Source organism: Cebus imitator, unplaced genomic scaffold (genome assembly GCF_001604975.1).
Source record: "Cebus imitator isolate Cc_AM_T3 unplaced genomic scaffold, Cebus_imitator-1.0 Scaffold109, whole genome shotgun sequence".
Classification (NCBI taxonomy): Eukaryota; Metazoa; Chordata; class Mammalia; order Primates; family Cebidae; genus Cebus; species Cebus imitator.
The window spans coordinates 4,940,925-4,960,679 of NW_016107424.1; the positions used below are offsets into that span (position 1 = coordinate 4,940,925).

Here is a 19,755-nt window from a genome sequence, read left to right on the forward strand (position 1 = left end):
GGCCTTCCAAAGTGCTGGGATTACAGGCGTGAGCCACCGCGCCCGGCCAAGAAGGAACATTTTATGGTTAACTTAATGTTTGTAGTCTGTGCATATATGCTACTCTCCTTTAGATATATAAGAGCAGCTATCCTTGACTGGGCACAGTGGCTTACACCTGTAATCCCAGCACTTTAGGAGGCACAGGCAGGTAGATCACCTGAGGTCTGAGACCAGCCTGGCCAACAAAGTGAAACCCCATCTCTACTTAAAATACAAAAAATTAGCCAAGAGTGGTGGTGCGCCTGTAATTCCAGCTACTGAGGCAGGAGAATTGCTTGAATGTGAGAGGCGAAGGTTGCAGTGAGCTGAGATTGTGCCACTGCACTCCAGCCTGGGTGACAGAGGAGGATTCTGTCTCAAAAAAAAAAAAAAATAGCTAGCCTTTTGTTTGAAGAATGCCCAAAATATCTCATCTCAGCCCAACCTATTTGATTATCAAAAATTTCTACCTTTCTTTGTTTTGAAGCTGAATGGACTACCCACGATGTGTGTTTGTCTTATTGGTATGAGTCACTATCCTGTAATGAATTGCTTGATAATTTTGAAATCAGAATATGAGCACAGGCTGTATAACTTTCTGTAAGACTTAGGTGCCTCATTTTGTATTGTTGGTATTTCTTTTGGTTCTTCAAGTCCAGGGATTATAATTTAAAAGTTTATCTAACATTTAGCACAGTTTTTAATGAGTATGGAAGAAGCACCCAAGTAAAATATGAGATCAATATGTTTGTCTTTGGTCTATATGCCCATGTTTAGCTTGCTGTCTTACCCATCTCCATGGGAATGTAGAAACTCATAAGAATAAAAAACAATTTGAAGTCAGCTTGGAGATTTTCATGGGCAAAAGTTACCCGTTGGGCCTCTGCTGATTGCAGAATATGGTGGTTCTAGGTATGAAGCTTAAAGTCACGGAACGCATATTCATTCAGCATTTCAACCTAACTCTTCTATTGGGTATAGATGGCCCAGATAGTTGTATTCATCCCACAAGTGAAAGCTAGTGACCAGCCGCTGGTCTTTTGTTTCTAAACCTGGAAGATCCTGGATGACCAAAAGACAAAAGTAGTTAGGGCCCAGTTTTTAATTTAATCTGGGCCAACTTTTTATTAGTTAATTCCCCAGAAAACTTAGACATCATTTCCTTGGGGACTATTTCCCAGGTTGCATTTTTTTCTTTTTAAAGGTCTGAAAATAAAAATTAGCATCCAAGCCCATCATGTGGGTTGCCTTTAGGTGAGAATAATGCAGAGTTGATCTACTCATCCCTTTTCGGCCAGTTCCTTCTGGCGCAGTCTATGCTTTGATCTGGGACATGGTTGTGGCCAAGAGAGATTTATCACAACACTTTTCATTTGACGGTGTACTGGCGGGTAGATAACAAGATGGAGTAGAAGCATAATTTAAAATTTAAAATTTCTAGTAGCCTCTAGTTTGAAACTTATTCTAAATGTCAGTTCCATGTTTCTTTGCTGTGAGAGTTGGTTTGTAGTAACTGGCACTCAGCATGAGGGAAAACATGGTGTTGTGAAATGGTTGAGAAGACATGAAAATCCACTTGATGTTGGTTTTTCCAAATTTCAGGCTAAGAACTCTTTTTTAGGTTGACAGGTGGTGGCGTTCGGGATTACTTCTATGTGTTGATTATATAATCAAAAAGAAATTGCTTGGGATGGCATAAAGAACTGTGGTCTCTTTCTTTAAAATGTGTAGATGGAACAGTGACACTGGTTTTAGCGCTAGCACGAGCATGTCAACCGTTACAAATATGGCTCAAATGCTCTCTCTTTGCTTATCTAGGCCTGTCTCCTCCCTCCTACACATTTCCAGCTCCTGCTGCAGTTATTCCTACAGAAGCTATTTATCAGCCCTCTGTGATTTTGAATCCACGAGCACTGCAGCCCTCCACAGCGTACTACCCAGCAGGCACTCAGCTCTTCATGAACTACACAGCGTACTATCCCAGGTAAGGCTCTGAGAGCAGTGGAAACCGGGGGCAGAAACAAAGGACTCCTTTGATAGCCAGTGCCCGAGCTCACAAAACAATGTTGTCTGCCATGTTGAAGGTTTGCATGGCAGCCCACAGCCTCTGGTCATATCTCTGACCAAGACGTTTGTTTCAAGAAGAAGCAAAAGAAGTTTAGTTTTTAACTGTATACTGACAGCATAATCTTTTAGATCACCTGTGTGTACAGCTTTCCTTTCTCACTCCTCCTGTCATAGGACCCTAAGTGAGTAGTGCTGTAATCACTGCAGTAGGGTGGCAGTATCAGATGAATGAATCATAAAGCAGGAAAATTCATAACAAGAGTAATGGTATATATTAATTCATGTCACTGCACAGTGAATAAAAACTGTTGCTATAAATATTCCAGGGCTTATATTCTTTTCTTTCTAAATCTTTAAACAAATCTATAGACCAATCCAGAATTAGATTATTTAGTGTTTTCTTTGAGTCTCTCTATTTTAAGTCTGTCTTTTTAGCTGTGTTCCATTTCTGGAACATAGCATACTAGGGTATAATGGACAGAATATTGTCAGTCTGGGAGCTGGGAGGCCACAGTGTTAGCTTCTTCCCAAGCTATTTAGATGAAACGTTTTGAGTGCATACACGAACATGGAAGTGAGGCTTTTACTAAGTGTCTGGGACCTAACCTGTCTGATCCTACAGTTACGTTGCATTGTATTTTTCTTCTCTGTCCAGTACAGAGTTTTCCACTGGGGAGGAGGAGAGTTGGGGGGTCTCATAGTAACAGGCAAGTTTGTAGCCACTTTTTTTTTTTTTTTTTTTTTTTTGAGACGGAGTTTCGCTCTTGTTACCCAGGCTGGAGTGCAATGGCGCGATCTCGGCTCACCTCAACCTCCGTCTCCTGGGTTCAGGCAATTCTCCTGCCTCAGCCTCCTGAGTAGCTGGGATTACAGGCACGTGCCACCATGCCCAGCTAATTTTTTGTATTTTTAGTAGAGACGGGGTTTCAACATGTTGACCAGGATGGTCTCGATCTCTTGACCTCGTGATCCACCCGCCTCGGCCTCCCAAAGTGCTGGGATTACAGGCTTGAGCCACCGCGCCCGGCCTTGTAGCCACTTTTAATTAGGTTTTTTTTTTTATTTTGTTAGGAGTTTTTAAAAACATTAATGCGATTGAAAATATTCTTTACTGGAGAAGAAAAATAAAAAGGCTGTGACAATTGTCAGCTAACTCTCTTTTGAAGGTTTAAAAAGGATGAGAAGCACGAGTAACTGTCCATGATGGAATACTGTGCCAGACACTTAGCCCAACCCCAATCTGCCATCCTCTCTGGACCCTGTGATAATGGTTTACGTCATCAGAATGTCAGGAATGGAATCCTTTGTGCCTCTGAATGTCTGCCAGAGTTCTTGTACCTATAGTATAATTGTAGAATAGCTGCTTCCATCACTACCTGCTATCTGAGCAGTGGTACAGGAAGGAGTTTCTTGGAAACAAGACCTTGAATCTTGAATTGAAGCTCCAAAGGCAGAAGGAACTCACATTTATGGCTTAATAGCTCCTATAATTTTGGATCTGGGCCTGTAGGTTAATTTTTTTTTTTCTACCAGTAGTTTTAAAATTTGTAATGTGCTCATTATTAAGTCTGAGTATAGGAGTATAGTGCGTAAAAGACTCCCATTTTATGGACCTCTGAGTTTAGAAGTAATCATTATTAACAGTTTAGTAATACATACACACGTGTGCTTCCAAATAATGTGGCATCTTCACATACATTATCTAGTTGTTCCTTGTTCTTTTTTTTAAAAAACTGAAAAATGTGTCAGTGACTTCTATGTATATTTTCCTCATTGCAACTTCCTTAAAACGTCCAAAGAGTAAAAAATACCATAATTTAAGTTTCTTTATTTGTAGACCTTGGTACTTTTAATTTTTCTCTATTGAAGCTCATGTTGATGTTTAAACACTTGATTTTCTCCCTCCCCTTCTCCCCCTCTCCCCCTCTCCCCCGCTCCGTCACTCCCTCTCCCTCTCTTTTTTACCGCCACTATAGATGGGTTTTTTCCAGGCTGGTCTCAAACTCCTGGGCTCAAGTGATCCGCCTGCTTCGGCCTCCCAAAGTGCTGGGGTTATAGGGGACATGCTTATATTTCTGTAGGACAGTTTTACAGAAGTGGAATTTTAAAATTGAAGGCCATGTGCATTATATTTAAGCTAATACTTCCAATCCCCTAGAGTGTTGTTTTATTTTACATTTCCCCACTTTTAGTGAAATTACCCATATAACAACATGAAAGTATTCAAACATGGGAATTATATGTTCTTCTTTATGCTACAGATCTGATATCATTAAAAAAGCATATGCCAAAAATATTTTATAATTTTGATAAACAATTTCTAACCTTAATAACTTTTGTGTGTTTGAGGCTATTAAAAACCTTTGTTATGTAAATGCTCAAGTATGTTTTGGCCTCTACTCTGACAAGTGGGAACAGCATATTCTAGGGATATTATTAATCAAAAGCTCTTGTGTTTTTCTTTATTTTAAAATTTCCTCCATTTAAAAAAAAAAGCCGTAAGTGATGGGTTATGCCTGTAATCTCAGTACTTTGGGAAGCTAAGGTGGGGGGATCACTGGAAGCCAGGAGTTAGACACCAGCCTGAGTCTCCAAGTGAGACCCCATCTCCGCTAAAAATAAAAAACTAGCTGGACAGGGTGACTCATGCCTGTAATCCCAGCACTTTAGGAGGCCGAGATGGGCAGATCACTTGAGGTCGGGAATTTGAGACCAGCCTGGCAAGGATGACGAAACTCCATCTACTAAAAAATACAAAAATCAGCTGGGCGTTTTTGGTGGGTATCTATAATCCCAGCTACTAGGGAGGCTTAGGCAGGAGAATTGCTTGCACCTGGAGGGCGGAGGCTGCAGTAAGCCAAGATCCTGCCACAGCACTCCAGCCTGGGCATCAGAGAGAGACTCCATCTCAAAAAAATAAATAATAAAAATAAATGGTCCAGGCGCGGTGGCTCACACCTGTAATCCCAGCACTTTGAGATACCTAGGCAGGCAGATTACGAGGTCAGAAATTAGAGACCAGCCTGGCCAATATGGTGAAACCCCGTCTCTACTAAGAGTACAAAAATTAGCCAGGTATGATAGCGCACACCTGTAGTCCCAGCTACTCGTGAGGCTGAGGCAGAAGAATCACTTGAACCTGGGAGGTGGAGGTTGCAGTGAGCCGAGATTGCAGGTTCAAGAATCACTTGAACCTGGGAGGTGGAGGTTGCAGTGAGCCGAGACTCTAGCCTGGGCAACAGAGCAAAACTCCATCTCAAAAAAAATAAACATAAGCAAGGCTGTCACTACAGCATCTTGAAGAGCAGGTAAAATGAGAGTATGTATCCCTCACATGGTTTTGTTTACTCTATGGGATTTTCACCCCCTTCTCTCTCTCAGAGGATGGTTTGAATTAACCAGTGACCCCTACCTTAGCCTCAGGCAGAAAAGAATTAGAAGGGCTTCCCATTCTTGTCCTCTCTGATTATCAGTACAAAATCACTTATATCACATCTTTTCTCTTTCATTACATCAAGCCCTACCTTTTCTTCTGACCTCTCATTTTTCTCAGAAGAGAATATTCTTCTTTGCATCAAAGCTGTTGCATAGGTGAGAGACATGCTGATTCCTCACAGACACAATGACATGCCTTTCATATGACAACATTAATTACAAGTAACATCATTTTGTTTTTGTTTTTGTTTTTTGAGATGTAGCATGGCTCTGTCACCCAGGATGGCGTGCAGTGGCACTACCATGGCTCACTGCAGCCTTGATCTCCCAGGCCTAAGCAGTCCTCCCGCCTAAGCCTCCCAAGTAGCTGAGACTACAGGCATGCACCACTGCCCTCCGCTATATTTTTGACTTTTTGTGGAGACGAGGTCTCACTTTGTTGCCCAGGTTGATCTCAAAGTACTGAGCTCAAGCAATCTTCCCACCTCAGCCACCCAGTGTGCTGGGATTACAGGTGTGAGCCACCACACCCAGCCAAGTAACAACATTTTGAGCTAACAAAGGAAGCACAAGAAGTTTTACTTTTTTAGATGAGTGATGTAGTCAGAAATAAACTGTGCATGCTCATATAAAAGCTCTACGGTGAGGAATAACCATTTTCTTTCTTGGGATAATCATTTGTTGTAAAATCAGCTTTTGTTACAACCTAACAAATGAATATGTATGTGTTTTTCGATCTTCGGTTTGGTTTGTTGTATAGTGTTCATTGTGTTCTATCCTGGAATTCTTGTAGTTGAACCAGAAGAATATCAAGCCTCTGAGAGATGCTTACATTTTTCCTATTTTAAACATGCCCTTCTTATTCCAGTTTACTTTTTTAATTGAAATTTGTGCTGAGATAAGTATAGATTCACATGCAGTTGTAACAAATAATACATAGAGGTCCCTTGTATACTTTGCCTAGTTTATCCGAATGGTAACATATGGCAATCAGTTTACTTGCTAATTTTCTTGTTGCAAGTGTTCTAATAGGACCAAGAATAAAAAGAGAATTCTTGATTTAAAAGTTTTCTTACAAGTTAAATATTTAGTATTACAAATGCAAACAAGAATTTAGGGTCCAATGAAATGATGCTAGGAATAATAGTAATAGTGGGCCGGGCGTGGTGGCTCACACCTATAATCCCAGCACTTTGGGAGGCCAAGGCAGGTGGATCACTTGAGGTCAGGAGTTCAAGACCATCCTGGCCAACATGGGAAACCCCGTCTCTATTAAAAGTACAAAAATTAGGCAGGCATGGTGGCGCGTGCCTATAATTCCACCTACTCAGGAGGCTGAGGCAGGAGAATCACTTGAACCCTGGAGGCAGAGATTGCGGTGAGCAGATATCGAGCCACTGCACTCCAGCCTGGGTGACAAAGTGAAATTCTGTCTCTAAATAAATACAGTAACCAAAAAAATATTCAAAAATAGTAACTTTTGTGAATGTTCCTGTCTGGAAATTGCTTTCTGTTACATTGCCAAGGTGCCCAAATGTCTATGGATCACAGTGGATTTTACTTGCTTCCTAACCTAGATTTTAAATAAAAATACTGCTTTTTAAAAGGTCATTTTTCCTAAACCTATAAAAGGATCAGCTGTGTTATTTTGTACTTTCAACTGAGCAATAAGACTACTTTCAGCAGGGCGCGGTGGCTCACCCTTGTAATCCCAGGCATTTTGGGAGGCCAAGGTGGGTGGATCACCTGAGGTCAGGAGTTCAAGGCCAGCCTGGCCAACATGGTAAAGCCCTGTCCGTACTAAAAATACAAAAATTAGCTGGGTGTCATGGCTTGCACCTATAATTCCAGCTATTAGGGAGGCTGAGGCATGGAGATTGCTTGATCCAGGACGTGGAGGTTGCAGTGAACCAAGATTGTGCCACTGCACCCCAGCCTGGGCAACAGAGGGAGACAGAGTCTCAAAAAAACAACAACAACAACAACAAAAACAAAGCAATGGGCTAGGAGCAGGTAGTCAAACCAAAGGAAGATTGAATGGAAAAATTCCTAATTTTAAAGGAAAAGATGTCATAACTTATCAGGGAAATGGAATTTTTCTTTACATTGTGTTTGGAAAAAAACTTTACATGTGTAGTTTGTTTTGTTTGTTTGAGATAGTCTCCCTCTGTTGCCTAGGCTGGAGTACAGAGGTAAGATCTCATCTCACTGCAACCTCCGTCCCCTGGGTTCAAGCAATTCTCCTGCCTCAGTCTCCCGAGTACAGGTGCCCACTACCTCGGCTGTTTTTTGTATTTGTAGTAGAGACAGGGTTTTGCCATGTTGGTCAGGCTGGTCTCAAACTCCTGACCTCAAGTGAGCCACCAAGGCTGACCTATGTTACCTATATATGTACAGAGGATATTAAGTGCTGCCGTGGAGGAAGTCTTCAACAACTTTGTACTGTATTAGCTCATGTGTTTCATTCAGCAATTTCCTAACATGATCTTGGTGCCAGCTTACTGAAGGAGCCTTGGCTGTGGTCCTAAGTAATTAATGTCTTTGCAACTGTGATGCTCTAGCAGTTTTTGGACACAAGCCTTTGGAAAAGCCCCTCTAATATTATTTTCTTCCCCTTCATTTCCTCATATCCCTTCAGCTCTTCATTCAGGCAACCCTAACAAGGCTGCTTATTCAGCTCAAGGACAGTCTCCTTGTTAGTTTATTTGATGTGATACAGTCTCCAACACTGTATGACCTTTGAATACACTGTTACATTGACTTGCTTTATTGTCCCTAACCCTTTGGTTCTTTTGTGGTCCTGTCAATTTTTGAACTTTTATATCTTTTGAGGAGAAGTTGCATTATTGACACCATGTATGTATGATATGTTAATAAATACCAGCACTTAAGAATCTGAAATGTAAAGGTATAATGGAGGTAAGAATCTAAAAGTGACATTATTAACCGTAACTTCAGATGAGTTACTGGTTGGCATAGCTCTTTTTTATGGACTCCTTATTCTTATTTGGCATGTGGTTAGAAAATTTCATTTTAATCCTTACATTTCTCTAAACTACTGCCATAAAGCCAATATCCATGATTTTTATTATAGCTTTGAGATAATTTGATGAAATTTTCCTATTTTAGATGTTCAATGGTTTTTGTTTGTTTGTTTGTTTGTTTTTGAGGTAGGGATTACAAATCTTTATTTTTCCAAAGCTCCCTGGGTGATCTATATGTATAACAGGCTCTGAACCACTGATGCAGAGCACCGTCATTTCTTGATTGGAATGGATGCCTGAGAATAGTAAAACAACAAAGTTAAAACATGCTGACTTTTTTTAGACCCTGAAATTACTGATTTGGTGATGGGTGTTAACATTCACAGTAAAAACCATTAATCCAGTGTGGTCACGGCTTGAGAGAGCCATCCGCTTTCCCCAGATCGTGGATGGCCTTGTTCTCCAGCAGTTCCATCTTCTTGTCGCGTGGTGTCACTGCATTGTTCAGCATTGCTCTAACCACAGTCGCCACAGGCACAGAATGCCCACTAGCCCAAGAACTAAGGAGCCAAAGAACTTTCTAACGAACCATTCACCTGGGTGAGATTCTTGCCTATCACATAACAGAGCTCCAGGCCTAAATACAGAGTAACGTTCAAATTTTAATTCTTCAGCCTTGGCTTCCACTTCTCCCTTAACTTGCAGATATAAAAAACTGCTTGACTTATCAGCTCTTTTAGAGGATAGCAAGCTGAAATGTTTGCACCCTCCAGGTTTTGCCAGCTCTGCAGACCTAAGCACATAATCTCGGTCAACCCGAACAAATCCCACCACCCCGGCTTTCGCTCTGGTGGTACCCAGGCAACAGAATCCAACATCATGACCTTGAAAGGCAGAAGCATAGTCATCCAACTTTTCAAAGTCCACCACTTCTTGATTCACATTTTTATAAGGTTCCTCCTCGAAGGTGAGCTTCCTCCTGCCAATAAGCGTGACTTTGGAAAACAGGGCCTGCTCCAGGATTTCCTTTAAGAGCACTCTGCCGGTTTCTCTGCTGGTGCCCAAAACAAAGACGGGTTTTTTCTGCATCCTGAAGTCTTTTCAAAGCTTCGATAGTGCTTCTGTTTCGGCCTTGCTAGGGCCAGCCCCCGGCCCCGGGTCCTCATGCCGCAGCAGGAGCAGGGCGGCCACCAGCTGCCGCGCTCACCAGCCATCATAGCATCCCACCTTCCCTGTTCAATGGTTTTTAGTGTATTTACAGAGTTCCAAAATTTACAATTGTATAATAATTTTATAATCTAATCATTAGATAATCATGTAATAGTCTAATTTTAGAATATTATGCCACTCCTAAAAGAGACCTTATGCCCATTAGTTAGAAACTCCCATTTACCTGTCCTCCATCTCTTCACTGACCCCACTCCCCATCCCTAAACAACTGTCAATCCATTTTCAATTTCTATAGGTTTTCCTGTTCTAGATAATGTTTCAGTTTCATTCATATTGTGATATATATCATCCCATTTATGGTGAAATAATCCATTCTAGAGCCATACCACATTTAGTTTATCCATTCATTGGTTGGTGGGTATTTAGAGTTGTTTACACTTTTTGGCTATTAAGAATAATGCTACTTCAAACATTTGCATTCATGTTTCTGTGTGGACATAAGTTCTTAGTTTTCTTGGGTATATACCTAAAAGTGGAATCACTGAATAATACGGTAACTGTTTAGCTTTCAAGAAACTGCCAAGCTGTTTTCCAAAGTGGCTTCACCATTTGATATTCCCACTAACAATATGTGAAGGTTCTAATTTCTGTAAATCATTTCTAATTCTTACTGTCTTATTTTACCCATTTTCTTGGGTGTGAGTTTGCTATCTCATTGTGATTTTGATTTGCATTTCTTTTTTTGTTTGTTTGTTTGTTTTTGAGACGGAGTCTTGCTCTTGTTACCCAGGCTGGAGTGCAATGGCACGATCTCGGCTCACCGCAACCTCCACCTCCTGGGTTCAGGCAATTCTCCTGCCTCGGCCTCCTGAGTAGCTGGGATTACAGGCATGCACCACCATGCCCAGCTAATTTTTGTATTTTTAGTAGAGACGGGGTTTCACCATGTTGACCAGGATGGTCTCGATCTCTTGACCTCATGATCCACCCGCCTCGGCCTCCCAAAGTGCTGGGATTACAGGCTTGAGCCACTGCGCCCGGCCCTGATTTGCATTTCTTTAATGAGCACTGGTTTGGAGAATCTTTTCATGTGATTCTTAGCTATTTGCACATCTTTGGAGAAATGTCTACTCAAATTCCTTTGCACATTTTAAAATTGGATTATTTTCACTTATAAGTGTTTTTCATATATTCTAAATATGAGATCTTATAGCATTTACAATATTTTCTCCTGTCCTGTAGGTTGTCTTTTCATTTACTTAAAAATAGTATTCTTTAAAGTCTAGAAGTTTTAAATTTTGATAGTTAATTTATTCCTTTATACTTTGGTGTGATATCTAACCCCCAAGGTCACAAAGATTTACTGCTATGTTTTGTAAGTATTTTGTAGTTTTAGCACTTAGAGTTAGGTATAATTCAATTTAACTTTTTTTGTATGGTGTGAGATAGGGATCTAAAATCATCCCTTTAGAAAAAAAGTCATCCTTTTATGTGTGGATATTCCGTTGTTCCAGTACCATTTATTGAAAACACCTCTTGCCACAATCAAATTGTGTTCTAATAACTCTTATCAAAAATCTATGACCAGCTCTTTTTGTGCCTCCGTAATGGTGTACATGAATGTCCTGACCGATGCTCTTAAGAGCATTAACAATGTCAAAATGAGAGGCAAACCTCAGGTTCTTAGAAGGCTGTACCCCAATGTTAATGTCTAGTTTCTGACTGATGATGAAGCATGGTTACAATGGTGAATTTGAAGTCATTGAGATCACAGAGCTGGGGAAATTGTTGTGAACCTCACAGGCAAGTTAAACAAGTATGACCAGCTTCAGATTTCATATGCAACTCAAAGGCCTAGAAAAGTGGCAGAATAATCTGTTTCCATGTCATCAGTTTGGCTTCATTATACTGACAACTTTGGCTGGCATCACAGACCGTGAAGAAGCAAGATGAAAACACATAGGAGGGAAAACTCTGGGATTCATCTTCTTGGGGATATAATACATACAAATAGAATGTCTCAACAGACAAAAAACCAATTGATCATAAGTATAAAGTTTTATTTCTGTTCTCTCAATTCTATTCCTTGGTTCCATATGTCTCTCCTTATGCTAGTACTATACTGTAGAGCTTGCTGTAGTTTTGTAGTAAGTTTTCAATTTGTGAAGAAAAGGTCCTTCTACTTTTTTTGTTGTTGACTATTCTGGATCCTTTTTACTTCCATATACAGTGTAGGTTCAGTTTTGTCCATTTCTGTACAAAGACAGCTGGAATTTTGATAGCTATTGCATTGCATCTATATATCAATTTGGTGGTATGGCCATTTTAGCAATATAAAGCCTTGGCCAGGCGTGGTGGCTCACACCTGTAATCTCAACACTTTAGGAGGCCAAGGCAGGCAGATCACTTAAAGCCAGGAGTTTGAAACCAGCCTGGCCAACGTGGTAAAACCCTGTTTCTACTAAAAATACAAAAATTAGCCGGGTGTGGTGGCACATGCTTGTAATACCAGGTACTTGAGAGGCTGAGGCACAAGAATTTCTTGAACCCAGGAGGCGGAGGTTGTAGTGAGCTGAGATTGTACCACTGCACTCCAGCCTGGGCGACAGCAAGACTCAGTCTCCAAAAAACAGTCTTACTTATGAACATGGGCTGTCTTCCATTTATTTAAATGATCTTTTTTTTTTTCTTAACAATATTCTCTAGTTTTCAGTGTCCTATAGTGAATGAAATTGTTTTATTTTTAGTTTATTTTAGTGTATAAAAATGGGATTGATTTATCTTATGTAAGCTTGTGCTGAACTGGCTTATTCTAGTAGCTTTTTAGTAAATTCTTTTTGATTTTTCTATGTATAAGTTCATATTTGTCTTTATCTTGTCATTTTTATAATGTAAATTATTTTTGCTGATTCTTATTTCTGTAATCCACAAAAGACCTTTAAATTTAGAGTTTAGGGGTTTTTTTGTTTTCAGACAGAGTCTCACTTTGTTGCCTAGGCTGGAGTGCAGTGGACTTGGCTCACTGCAACCTCTGCCTCCTGGGTTCAGGTGATTCTCGTGCCTCAGGCTTTGAAGCAGCTGAAATCACAGGCACGTGCCACCATGCTAGCTAAATTTTTTCTGTAGTTTTACTAGAGACAAGATTTTACTATGTTGGCCATGCTGGTCTCGAATTCCTGGCCTTCAGTGATTGTCTGCCTTGGCCTCCCAAAGTGCTGGGATTACAAGCATGAGCCACCATTCCTGGCTAATTTTTTTTTTTTTTTTTTTTTTGTATTTTTAGTGGAGATGGGATTTCACCATGTTGACTAGGCTTGTCTCGGACCCCTGGCCTCAAGTGATCTGCCCACCTTGGCCTCCCAAAGTGCTAGGATTACAGGCATAAACCACTGCTCCCGGCCTAGAATTTAGGTTGATGGAAAATTCTTACTCTCATGCCCTGTCAGGTAGATATATGACTTTTTAATTTTTTCTTATGGTTCCTTGTATACAGCAGGTAATCATCATTGTGAAAAATAAGGGCAAAATCCAAATTGTGTTGTATTTAAGCTTCATCAGAATAGATGGTACCTTAGATGTGGAATATAATTGTCATAACCTTAAATTTCTAGTGGTGCAATGTTTACTTTGGCTGTTTTTATCTTGATTATATTTTGAGAGTACTAGAGACCTCAGGCTTAATTTATAAAAGATCTTTAGGCAAACGGAATAGAATATGGCAGGACAAAGCTGTGAAAGTAAGTTGTATGCTGTGGAAATGACCGTTTCTATCTAGTCTGGAAAAGTCTAAGTCACTAGTAATAGAATATATGCAGAAGTCCTGACGGTCTTCACGAATTAGACTGTATGTCGGCCTGAGCAAACTCCGTCTTTGAGTGAATGCTGGTTGTATAGGAGGAAAGCAGTGAACCAGAAGTAAAGAGTTTGGGTGATTCTTATAGTTTGGCAAGAGCAAACTTATATGACCTGTTGAGAAATTATTTAACTCTTAGTTTCTGTGTCTACCTCTGTAAAAATGAAGAGGTATGGCTGAAGAGGGGCTAATGTCCTACTCAGACCAAAAGTTCAGCATTTCTTCTTTCTCTAGTCTCATAGTTGCCCATAAATTGACTGAAATCTTACATTGGGATCACTTGGCAGCCTTTAAAATATGTGTATATCAATATCTGGGTTTGGTTCTCTTGAGTTTCTAATTTTTAATTTGTTGGGGTAGTATCTCATACTAGAGAGCTGTTAAAAAAAAAAAAAAAAAAAAAAAACTCCCCTGGTGATTCTTACTTGCAAATTAGTTAAAGACCACTGACTGCTTTATCAGCATAAAAGGTTAAGAGCAACTTAATGTCAAGTAATAGTTTCGGTCTCCCATTATTTTTTAAATGATGAAATATGATGGTGATGGAAATAGCAAGAGTAAAGTAATGTTACAGAATTTTTATGGTTTATGAAGTAATTTGATATGTTAAGTCACTGAACAGCTGAAGAGCAGTCCTGTGAAACTAGGAAAGTGCTGATCACCCCCATTTAGCAAATGAAGGAATTAAGTGACTTGCTCAAGGTTATTGTGCTACTTAGAGACAGAGTCTGGGACTGGAGGCACATCTGACTGTATTCCTATTAAGCTATCTGTTAGGATTATGTATGATAGATAATCTCAAAGACTTTTGGTCCCTTCTTTATGTGTTTAATTATCTTTGAAATGGTACAATTACTAACTCAGAAAGGTGAATAAAGGTTAATAATCCAAAGTTATGTGTCTATATTACTCTTTAGGCTAATGACTTTAAAAGTTCCCTATGTATTTTAAATTATGGTTTTTAATTATAGTAAACTATATATTATATGAATTATGTAATAAAAGTAATTTTTAATGGCCACCAATTGAGGTAGAAAACAGACTGGGTGGGAACAGGGTGAAACTAATTGCGTAATATGGTAATGACTCAAGTTGTCACATCAAGTTGGGTGTTCACTTGGCTTGTGTTCCCTGGAAGTTATGGCTGTAGATACACCAGAAGACCCATTCTTCAACTTTCTCCCTTGCGTTAATGGTGATTGCTTTAATTTTTATGTATCCTTTCCAACTCCTCCCACTCCCATTTTTAAAAAGGCAGGAAAATATAACTTACGGGCACTATCATACTTTGATTCGCTGTGGTACTGTTGTGCTGTTCCCATGCTCATATATGTGGGTAGAACAGTCTATCCTTTGGTGCAATCACTTTGGATACTTTCGGTCTCCGTGGCTGTGGTTTCCATTAGTTCTTTGTATGCGTGCCTCTTCATGCCTTAGTGTTCCTGGTAGCTAGCTGGTGAATCATCAGTGAGCTGGGCTTCGGAAGTGGTGCTTTGTGGTGGAGTTGATGGTGAGGCTTACTTCTGTCCTTCCTCTCCTCTTAAGAATCTCAGGGATGTGAGGAAGCCCTGTGTGTAATTCTGCAGTAATCTCACTGCCTTTCAACTTTTGGCTTTCATGGAAGTGTGAGACAGAACTGCTACGGTGTTCTCACCTGTCTTAGGAAAGACAGCTCTGAGAAGTATAAGAAAGGTCATCTTGAGAAATTCTGTTAAGTAACTAATGTTTTACAGTAATTATTCAACATTGTCTATTCCTATTGGTTCACTGTGCTTTCTCTCCCTTTAGCCCCCCAGGTTCGCCTAATAGTCTTGGCTACTTCCCTACAGCTGCTAATCTTAGCGGTGTCCCTCCACAGCCTGGCACGGTGGTCAGAATGCAGGGCCTGGCCTACAATACTGGAGTTAAGGAAATTCTTAACTTCTTCCAAGGTTACCAGGTCAGTAGCTTGAAGGAGAATAATCCTCAGTGCCCTTATTACTTAAGTTGATTTGCCTAAAGAATGCAGTCAGGAAAGAAACTGATTCTGTGAAACTCCTGTGTGTATATATGCTAACGGATTTGCTTATGGAAACAAACAAATCTGGAGTCACTGTTGGGGACCAAATTCAGACTCATCCCTTTGTCAGAAACTAAGGCTTTTCCATATCATCTTAAGTCTTCCAACTTAATCTGTTGGTTATTTTTTGAAAAGTGAGGTATTACTTTGGGAAAGCTGTTTAGGGCATATGGCAGTATGAGTTTTCATTTAGAATAGGATTGGCTAAGGGGTTTTACTCAAAGTCGAGTGTCAAATCCCTGACTAAACCAATAAGTAGTACTTAAACATGGATTTTAAAGGTGAGTATTTAAAACATGCTCAGAGGCCACTGTATAACCTGAAGAAAAAAAATTGCCTAACTCCTAGGAGACTCATGAGTCTTTAAGTGGTAACACCTAAGAATAAGCTGTCGGGTATTTGGCAAGCCTTTCATAAAATGATCTGGTATTTATTCTTGTGACGCTGATGTTTGCTCTTGGCAGTTTTTTTCTACCCCATTCTGTGTCCATCAGCTGTTCTCTCACTTAGGCTAAAGAATGAGATGATTTTTAGTTAGGATTCTTTAACGGTGAACATTGCCGTCTCTTCTAAGCAGATACCTTTCTTTCTTCAAGTCACATAATTACCTAAGTCTTAAATTCCTTCTTTTCTGCCATGTCTAAAAAATAACTTGTCTTTTATCGTACTAATCACAAAAATTGTCCTCTTTCCTCCTGAATCTGAACGTTGCTTGAATCTTCAGAGTTGAGAACCTGTTTTCAAGATAATAGTCACATTCTAAAATAGCCCTTGAGCATTTTCATGGCAGCATTACAAGGGTTGTGTCTGTAGAGGCTATTTGATGATTAGAATGGGTTTACAAGCTTGGCATCAATGAGTCATGGAGGACTGTGATCTCAGCTAAAATTATCTCAGGGGTGATGCTACTGGCCCAAACCTACCAAGTTACTGTCATTTTCTCAGGGACTTTTAAACATACAAAGGACAATTTCTGACAAAATATGTGGCTGATAGTGAAAGGCTGAAGGAAAGTGGAGGTCAGCAGATACTTACTCTTCCCTAAGCAATTTTGCTGTCTTCAGAAGACTTTGAAAGGGATTAAAAAGTTAAACTTCCTGTCTGATTCATTAGATTATAAAAGGAAGATTTTACTGAAAGCTTATTGAAAAAGTTGCTTATTCTTATGGAGAAAACATTTTGACCTGTGTATTTTGTTGTTTCCATTGTTTTCCAAGTGAAGAAAGGTTTTAGTAGTCAGCTGAATTAATTTCTTTTTTGTTTGACTAACTTTTACATTCACACTGAATAGAATTAGGTAGGCTTATGTATAAATTAGTAATGAGATTAACCTAAATTGCTCTTTATTATTAAGAGTGTCAGCCGGGCATGGTGGCTTATGCCTATAATCCCAGCACTTTGGGAAACTGATGTGGGGAGATCACTTGAAGTCAGGAGTTCAAGACCAGCCTGGCCACCATGGTGAAACCCCATCTCTACTACATACATAAAAACTGGGCCGGGTGCGGTGGCTCACACCTGTAATCCCAGCACTTTGGGAGGCCGAGGCAGGTGGATCACAAGGTCAGGAGTTCATGACCAGACTGACCAAGATGGTGAAACCCCACCTCTACTAAAAATACAAAAAATTAGCCAGGCATGGTGGTGGGCGCCTTTAATCCCAGCTACTCAGGACGCTAAGGCAGGAGAATCACTTGAACTCCGGAGGTGGAGGTTGCAGTGAGCCAAGATCCAGCCTGGGTGACAGAGTGAGGCTCCATCTCAGAAAAAAAGAGTGTCATGGCTGGCATTTGTGGGTATTTATTTTACCAAACCATGCAGTAAGGGTTGTTTCTATGTTTCTGACCAAAAGATTCACATTCCTCAAAATTGAAATAAGATAACTTCAGTCTGTAGCAGTTTTTCTTTGTAATAACTTCTTTGAGCCATTCAAGGTTGGAATCGAGTTGTCTGGTATGACCAGAAACAAAGATTGTGCAATATTATTTCAATATGTCATCTCAAGGCATTTGGCCTTCATTTCTGAAGTGCTTAGAATTTACTCACTGGATCAATGAATTAGGATTATATAGGAACTTCAGTTATCTAATTCAACCTATCAAATTATTCTCATATATTCTTCAGTAATTTGATCTTTGAGGCAGTCATAATGCATGCACTAAAAAATCTTTATACCTAACCCAATTTCATATCATTCTTACATAAAATGACTATTTTCTACTGTCTTGAAGAGTCCATGCCTTCTTGTTTCCTGTTCTCAATTAAATTCACTATGGGGTTCCAGCTTCTTTAGATTTGGCAACCAAGATGATAAAATCGATGGATAACATCTTCTAAAAACTTGTTCATTTAAGCGTAATCTGTGTTCACCTAGCACATATCGCTGTTGCCAGCTTAATGGGAGGTTTTAATTTTATTTCTAGTTATTTTATATAATTATATAACAACTATGTAACTAAGCAAATAGGCAATAATTGGTTGAATAAATAAAATTTCTTTTTTTCTTTTTTTTTTTTTTTTTTAGCTTATTTATATAGTTATTTTATATAATTATATAACAACTATGTAACTAAGCAAATAGGCAATAATTGGTTGAATAAATAAAATTTCTTTTTTTCTTTTTTTTTTTTTTTTTAGACGGTGTCTCGCTGTGCTGCCCAAACTGGAGTCCAGTGGTGCAGTCTCGGCTCACTGCAGCCACCACGCCAACCTCTTTTTCTCTTTTCTATCTGTTCTGAAGCTGAAGAAATTTGATGGTCTCTGATTCTGTCTCTTAAAAATACATGTCTTAGGCTGGGTACACGGTGGCTCATGCCTGTAATCCCAGCACTTTGGGAGGCCAAGGCAGGTGGATCACGAGGTCACGAGTTCAAAACCAGCCTGGCCAACATGGTGAAACCCCCGTCTCTACTAAAATACCAAAATTAGCCCAGCACAGTGGCATGCACCTGTCATCCCAGCTACTCAGGAAGCCAAGGCAGGAGAATCACTTGAACGCAGGGGGAAAGTTGCTGTGAGCCAAGATGGCACCACTGCATTCCAGCCTGGGCGACAGATTAAGACTCTGTCTCAAAATAATAATAATAATCCTGATGTAATAATGGCATATATAATTTTATAAATTATCTTCAAATGTAATTTTTTATGTATTTTCCCCCAACCTTTAACAAAATTTCTTACATAAAACTAGTCTAGTCCAGGCCCAGTGGATCACCTGAGGCCAGGAGTGTAATACCAGCCTGGCCAACACGGTGAAACCCCGTCTCTACTAAAAATACAAAAACTAGCCAGCCATGGCAACACACGCCTGTAGTCCCAGCTCGTCAGGAGACTGAGGCAGGAGAAGCACTTGAACCCAGGAGGTAGAAGTTGCAGTGAGCTGAGAATGCAACATTGCATTCCAGTCTGGGTGACAGAGCAAGATTCTGTCTCAAAAAAACAAACTACCCTAAGTTTGTGTCTTCCATACTTCATCTGGGGTGGAGGTAAGGCCAGAAAGACCAAGGATTTACAAAGACAAACTACCATGAAAATACTTGGTAATGAGGATATCATTCTGGTCCTTAAAGAAACCTGTGTGTATATTTTAGATGATGGCCTTTCACACTGAATGGATTCTCAGGTATCCTTACATAAGTCCCTTAATATTTTCATTGGCTCTTTGCATGACCCTTTACTGTCAATGTCTTTTACATTTTCAATAAATGCTAGTTTTTGTTTCTCTTCAAAGTACTGACTTTATTCATTGTTTCTTTGGACTTCTCACTACTAACAGTTTTACTTGCTGCCCTATTGAATTAGATTGATATTACAAATACATCAAATGCTATCTAAAATTCACTGCATTGTTTGGAGATACTGGGTATTGAGCTTATTGTAAAATGTCTTGCAAATAACTAGTGCTCAAATATTTGTTTTTTTTTTGTTTTTTTTTTTGTTTTTTTTTGAGACGGAGTCTCACTCATGTTACCCAGGCTGGAGTGCAATGGCGCGATCTCGGCTCACCGCAACCTCCGCCTCCTGGGTTCAGGCAATTCTCCTGCCTCAGCCACCTGAGTAGCTGGGATTACAGGCACATGCCACCATGCCCAGCTAATTTTTTGTATTTTTAGTGGAGACGGGGTTTCACCATGTTGACCAGGATGGTCTCGATCTCTTGACCTCAT

General features: G+C 39.8%; 1 protein-coding gene and 1 pseudogene across 8 annotated transcripts in view; one reads left to right on the forward strand and one right to left on the reverse strand.

Annotated features, from left to right (window-relative positions):
* The window catches only part of ESRP1 (epithelial splicing regulatory protein 1), a 66,751-nt gene that overhangs the window by 36,923 nt on the left and 10,073 nt on the right, over window positions 1-19,755 (forward strand). For 4 of the 7 annotated variants that reach the window (XM_017538126.2, XM_017538125.2, XM_017538124.2 and 1 more), the window contains exons 13-14: window positions 1,840-2,005; window positions 15,319-15,469. In XM_017538126.2, coding sequence (XP_017393615.1) covers window positions 1,840-2,005; window positions 15,319-15,469 — 317 coding nt within the window. The remainder of the gene's footprint in view (window positions 1-1,839; window positions 2,006-15,318; window positions 15,470-19,755) is intronic. The other 3 variants (XM_017538127.2, XM_017538129.2, XM_017538128.2) reach the window with 1 other exon arrangement.
* On the reverse strand, window positions 8,695-14,852 carry LOC108310855 (annotated as a pseudogene). The gene is made up of 3 exons (XR_001827957.1): window positions 14,804-14,852; window positions 8,907-9,709; window positions 8,695-8,803 (listed from the first exon to the last, which is right to left on the reverse strand). The product of XR_001827957.1 is annotated as an oxidoreductase HTATIP2-like (transcript).